We start from the raw sequence: 6,871 nt of genomic DNA, 5'->3' as shown, positions 1-6,871 counted from the left end.
TATCATATCAGGTGATTTTGGCTCCTGAACAGGGCTGGACGGGGTCTGGACGTGGTCTGGATGGGGTTTAGATGTTGACAGGCTTAGTGAATGAGTGCCGAGGCTTGGAGACAAAGTGTCCCAGTGTGCTGTGAGGGGTGGGGGGGGGGGGGTGATAAAGTCTCTTATTTTGATATTTTGGACTCCTCGTCGTGGGGCACCGTGTCGTTACCTCCGACCCGATGGGATCGTGATGTTGTCGTCGGTGAAGACTGAATGGAAAGAGTCTCGCTTTGAGTCGGATCATCACCACATCATCACCAAACCGCTGTAGATGAGCTGTCAGCTCACCCTCCGCGGGGGTCCACGGGGCCCGGGGCTTTCACCGCCCTCAGCGGGGCCGTAAGAGACACTCCACGGACGCTTGAAACCTTGAGACTCCGTCCGATAAGGACTACCGCTGCTTGTCGATATCTGTGTTTACTATTGGAGATCGGGGATCGATCGTTCCTCCCTCGGTTTCTACCACAACGGGACAACTGTTGAACTATTCGGACCAGGTCCCTTTTGAGGTCTGGGGACATTCACCCCGTACCCCCACAACTTTTGAGGTCTTGGGACTTCCCCCCGGTCCCTTGGCGTAGGGGGCTGAGAGAGGCTGCAGCCGTCCGTGTGTGGGTCAAGCCGCCGTCCGTCATGGAGCTGATGTTCGCCGAGTGGGAGGACGGGGAGAGGTTCTCCTTCGAGGACTCGGACCGGTTCGAGGAGGACTCTCTGTGCTCGTTCATCTCGGAGGCAGAGAGCCTGTGTCAGAACTGGAGGGGCTGGAGGAAGCAGTCGGCCGGGCCAAATTCCCCCACGGTGAAGGTCAAAGGTGACGCTTGGTTTTTGATTTCTTGTTTAAGTAGAAGGTTGGGTCACTTCTGTTACAGGAGAGACCTGGTCGTGATGATAACATAAGGTTTGTGTCCTAACCTTACCGTTTTGGGGGCGCACAAAGTAAAATATGATGATTTGAAAAGGGTAAACTGAACAGTCGCTTTATAACTTTAATAATAATTGCGTATAACTTGGATTTTGTATATAATTGGATTCTGTATTTTTTGTCAGTTATATTATTACCCTGAAATCTACTTAGTGCTTTCTAGTATATGAATTATCTTTTCTTTATGTATTTTATGTTACTCTAGCATTTTGTTCTTCCACAATATTATGCTCTTAACAGGTTGTCACTTGTCGGTGAAGTGTCATATTTGTAACACTGTCCAGTCTGACTGTGCTTGAAATAAGAGTGTTCCGGGGCATTAATCTTAATAACCAGAACTGCTTTACACCCTGGTCTGTGAGGTATTGTCGAGGCAGACCTGAGACTACATTAGATTGAAACGTACTGCGTTAAGTAGTACAGTTACCACAAGGCCTCTGTTGACAGTCCTACCCTCCCCCACGCTCTCTTCTCCTAACCCATCCTCCCCCCTGCCAAATGCAGTCCCCCCCCCCCCCCTCCCACGGTTTAACAAGTTGGTAGTACATTAGGGACCTGGCCGCTTCATCTCAACAGCAAGGAACAAAATGATCACAACACGGTCTAAGCTCATCACAAGGTTGTAATGGCATCAGGCTAAAATCATTTTCTTTCCCCCTAATCTTCGATAGTTTTATTCGTCATCAGAATTAAAAATGGGGGATTTTGGTCTTTATTTCATGACCATGACAAACGGCGATATTTAAATATTTCTGAGCCCTATAATGTTGTTACTCTTTGCTAAAATAACAGGATTAAGCTTGATCAGAAGTATTCTGCCCTTCAGTTAGGTTCTGCCTGTCCTGTGGTTTACTGGGAAGGTCAACGTGGAGGGTCTGGGTTATCATGACCATCAGGGTACCGGTGTAGACTGACCAGCAGCAGGTGTCTCCAGCACCGTGCCACCTGGCAGAGGCTCTCGGCAGAGAGGTTTCCCTTTCTCTGCTGAAGTCTCAAGGCCACGACAGGTGTGTGTGTGTGGGCGACGGTCGCGCTGCCTGCATCAGGTACAGGCGTGGGCGAATGTCTGCTTGTGTTATTGTGTGTTCCCGCTGCTATTGTGTATTCTCTGAAGACATGATCCACCAACGAGCAGAGGGCAGAGCAGGGGTTAGAGACCTTCTCTCCCTCGTCTCATTCATTCCTTCAGCAGAGTGTTATTACTCCTAGACATTATGTCTGGTGGTTTGGCTGAAAAAGATCATAGGAGGATTCTTTGCCTGGGGGGGGGGGGGGGGGGGTGGGTGGGTGGGTGGGTGGGTGTGTGTGTGTGTGTGTGTGTGTGTGTGTGTGTGTGTGTGTGTGTGTGTGTGTGTGTGTGTGTGTGTGTGTGTGTGTGTGTGTGTGTGTGTGTGTGTGTGTGTGTGTGTGTGTGTGTGTGTCCCCAGGAGATGGTGGATCATGGTCTTGTTGGAGAGGGTCCATGTCCAGGTCATCTCAGAGCTTGAGGAGAGGGGCTTGTGTGGACTGGACTAGTTTGAAATTAAGCTTTGAGGAGAGGGGGGTTTGGTATATCATGCAGGAAGTTGTGTAAGCTTATTTGAGGCCTTCCAGAGAGAAACTGACCCACTGGACGCTGGTTTTAACATATGAAAGGGCTGGAAAGGTTTGGTCTAGGGTGGAATGAAGAAGTGAGTGTTCTTCAGTACGGCCGACGTTGGAACCGTACCGAATAACGTTCTCAATTGCCTTGGAGGAAAGGACATCGTTGTTCTTTTTTAAAGCTAAAGTTGGCATTGTCTCTCCTCCAAAAGTATTGTCTGTTTCTTTATTCATTTCTACTGTGAATTACCCTTCCTGAATACCGCTTTACAGCTGAGGTGTGTAAATTGTAATTGATGAGGAGGTTCTCAGTTTAAAGATGTCGCTTTGACACCTATTCCAGATGTTCAGCGGTCTATTGATGAGTCCCTCCATACTGATGAATCTCCAAGGACCCTGAATTGAGTGTTGCATGTCTTGGCTGGTCTGAACCGGTCATCACAGCATTCTGTATTTATTTGAACTCCTGGCCTCCAAGTGCAACAGTGTTTATGCAATCGTACAAAGTAGTGGAAGGGCAAAACAGGATATTAGTCTTCATAATGCGGCTGTGACCGGGTGAAGCGCATTTCCATAACATTTATTTAAGGTACTTAAGTTGATGTATTTCAGCCTCTACAGCTCTGTAATGTGGTAATTACCCGGTACTTAAAGTCAGTACTAGTAAAAAATGGAACAGGGTTAGGAGAGCAGAGTTTAGTAAACATCGTACTATTAATTCCTATCGAACTCTGTTTTGGAGTGTCTGTACATTAGGACAACGTCGGTTATCTTGGAACCCTAGTCTTTGAGTCAAGTCAGTGTTCTTTGCTTATTCCTTCAATTATTCCTTCATTAGTTTGTCTCAAAGGAACACAGTACAGTGGTCCCAGCAGCACCCAATCCGAACCGTCCTCCTAGGGACCGTCTGGTCTGTGCTGAATGGAACCGAACAAACTACAAGCATTATAACGTCAGTAGTAGTAAAGTATTAGGTAGTCTGCTTTGTGGGCTAGTCGGTTTATCGGACGCAATAAACTTGTTTATTGAGTAACGAGTTCTAAGGCCTAAAAAAAAAAAGTTTGGATACGGTTTCCGACCGACCCTGTCAATTTATGTGTGACCCAAATTATTTTATGAGTTTGCGAAAAAAAATTAAAAAAAAATTAAAACTTTTGATGCAAACTATAATTACGTTTTTGTACAGCACCTCTTCATTCTGTACAAGGATGAGCACATTCTCACGTTTTAAATGAAAACAACCTACCTAGCATTCTCTGCCGCTTGAAAAAATTAAATAAAAAAATTAAATAAATTCCCTACTTACCCATGACCTCAACTGACAACCAACAGGAACCAAACTTTATTTTTTTTTAGGCCTAAACAGTAGGTGGTAGCCATGAGTGTACTGTGTATAGACAGTGAAACCATGAACCCAGGGCCCTGAATGTGCTGGGTTCGCTAGTGCCAGTGAGTGTTTAGTATCAGGACTCGGAGGGTGGGTGGAGAATGTGTTCCGCCGTGGGGGGAGGGGCCTGTGTTGCGGTGATAGGGGGAGGGGTGGGGGAGTCAGCTGTGTGAAGTGTACAGAAGCTCATGTTGTTCTCCGGACCCTGCTACTTGAGGACCACGGGTCTGCTGGGAGAGAACCATAACATGAGGCTCATTAAGCAGAATTGGCTGAAGTGAAGTGGCTTTGTTGGAACTTTTAAAGATTGTGTTGTTGTTGTGGAGTTTGTTTTGTTGTAGAACCTTATTCCACCTGAACATACTATGAGTTAATAAGAAGTTAATAATATCTAGCTTATGGTGATGGCTAATAGAGTAGTTAGTGTATATGAAGGCAGCTGTTAGGATTTGAGTGAACCTGAATGGCGCACTGTAAACATTGAGGTAGCACGTTTACAACTTGGCTGTAAAGGTGGTAAGGATACGAAATGCAACGATGGACATCTAACATCTTCATCAGTGGCACAGCTAGGCTCTCAAACTTTTAAACTCTCTCTCCAGTCCAGAGTCTTTAGTGAGAGTAAATCTGGAAACCGTTTAATGCCATTATGAAATCCTTGTGTAGTGTGGCAGAATGAATCGCATTGGCAACCCGTAACTCAATAACCCTAAATCGACGTGTGTGTGTGTGTGTGTGTGTGTGTGTGTGTGTGTGTGTGTGTGTGTGTGTGTGTGTGTGTGTGTGTGTGTGTGTGTGTGTGTGTGTGTGTGTGTGTGTGTGTGTGTGTGTGTGTGTGTGTGTGTGTGTGGTTGGTTTTAAAACTGCCCGTGCCGAGGGGAGAGACGCAGTGAGCGAGCGAGCACCGTAGAGAATGGGAGTGAGCGAGTGGGAGAACGGCAAATCTTCACCTTTCACTGCCTGAGCTACAAAGGAACAGCTGTTTGAGCAGATTCCCCCCCTGCCCTCCTCTGATTGGTTGGCCGTCTGTAGTCAGTCACTGGGCAGCTACCAGTGGCTGCTCGCAACATGAACTCTACCTCGCCTGTATCCACCCTACCCCCCCCCGCCAGAGCTCCTCTCATCCGTCCTGCAGATTGACTCACTACCGTCACGGTCACACACTTACTTAGTCACTAGTTTCACACACACACACACTCGCTGCCATCACACACTCACTGCCATCACACACTCGCTGCCGTCACACACTCGCTGCCGTCACACACTCGCTGCCGTCACACACTCACTGCCGTCACTCACTTAGTCACTAGTATCACACACACACTGCCGTCACACACTCGCTGCCGTCACACACACACTGCCGTCACACACTCGCTGCCGTCACACACTCGCTACCGTCACACACTCGCTGCCATCACACACTCGCTACCGTCACACCCTCGCTGCCGTCACACACTCACTGCCGTCACACACACTCACTACAGTCACACGCGCACACTGTCGTCACACACTCACTGCCGTCACACACACTCACTGCCGTCACACACACACTCACTGCCATCACACACTCACTCACTGCCGTCACACTCTCACTGCCGTCACACACTCACTCACTACCGTCACACACACTCATTACAGTCACAGCCACTACCGTCACACACTTAACCAGTACGTCACACACAAACTCACTACCCTCACAGAAACTCACCACATCACACAAACTCTACCGTCACAGTCCCTACCATCATAGAAAAACTATGAACTAACTACCATCGTAGACAAACTCACTACTGTCGTAAAAAACCTCACTACAATCCCCACAGTAGTTTTATAGCTATTCATACTGCTCGTTTTTTTAAGCTTTCACTTTGAATTCGGTTCAGATAAAACATCACATTGAAGTAGGGTGAAGACAGCATCCATGGTCTTCACACCAGAAGTACCTCACCGTGAGGGCTGATCATGTTGCTGAGAGGAGATGGAGGGGGGGGCAACTGGGGAAGTAATCTCGTCCCTGTGGTGATCTCTTAACCAGCGGTCAACTGGGAGGTTTTTAGAGAACCTGAGCCACTAGTGAACGTTAGCGAGCGGCTGTAGTCATTAGTGTATAGTTTTTTGTAGTAGTAGTAGTTGGTTGGAGTCATTTAGACTTGGATGCCTGTGATCTCCTTGCAAACCTTTTATGGTTGTAGTCCCGCCTGGGGGATAGCCTTCTGAACAAAATTCTCATCTCTTGCATACATATCCTCAGGCCTCCCATTTTGACCATGAATAGGGCAGTTATTGTCGTCCTATTTAATTCCGACTACTAGTATAGAGACTAAACAAGGCCATTCCATGCTCCTCCATAGGCCGTAAATAGTGGTCTGAGCTGGCAGGTGTAGGGCTCAGGGAGCAGCTGTAGACGCTGTGATTCACTGCTTCTCTAGAGGGTTCATGTTGTTCACCACGTCACCACCAACGCTCTGAGCCGACAACGCGGGTCTGTTCTGCTACAGAGCTGAGGGAGCAGATCTACCTGCAGTTTAGTCTCTGTTAGGCTGAAGGGATTCAGAATATCATGGATGTCCAATCTGGATTCAATACGAAATGCATGAGGAATGCCTGTTTTTTGTAAATGTTTTTCTCTATTCAGGAGTATTTTTGTACTTTGACAAGTGCTCTGTAGGTAGGTGTATTGTCTGTGTCCTAGGACAATACCACCTCAGGGCGGGTGCAGTTCGTTGCTCGGCGTCTTTTTGAATGTGATTAGGTTGGGTTGTGATGCTTGAGTAGATAGCCATCCTCTACCTCCATTTCAATTGAAACGTGTTGCTTGTTAAGCACTCAACTGCACCATATACTAGCACTGAGTTCTAACCTCAGTATCAACGCAGGCCCTACCCGGCGGTGTCTATTGGTACTTACCCAGGATCAGGGCTGTACCGTGTAAGCCGTAC

At 47.5% G+C, this 6,871-nt stretch overlaps 1 protein-coding gene across 5 annotated transcripts in view; it reads left to right on the top strand.

Annotated features, from left to right (window-relative positions):
- Positions 1–159: 159 nt before the first annotated feature.
- The window catches only part of zswim8 (zinc finger, SWIM-type containing 8), a 37,631-nt gene continuing 30,919 nt past the window's right edge, over positions 160–6,871 (top strand). For all 5 annotated transcript variants that reach the window (XM_056609013.1, XM_056609010.1, XM_056609012.1 and 2 more), the window contains exon 1: positions 160–853. In XM_056609013.1, coding sequence (XP_056464988.1) covers positions 676–853 — 178 coding nt within the window. In that variant the 5' untranslated portion in view covers positions 160–675. The remainder of the gene's footprint in view (positions 854–6,871) is intronic.

The sequence above is a fragment of the Gadus chalcogrammus genome, chromosome 15 (genome assembly GCF_026213295.1).
Source record: "Gadus chalcogrammus isolate NIFS_2021 chromosome 15, NIFS_Gcha_1.0, whole genome shotgun sequence".
NCBI classification, from domain to species: domain Eukaryota; kingdom Metazoa; phylum Chordata; class Actinopteri; order Gadiformes; family Gadidae; genus Gadus; species Gadus chalcogrammus.
The sequence above is the reverse complement of the archived record's forward strand: the minus strand, read 5'-3'. Positions and strand labels throughout refer to the sequence as shown.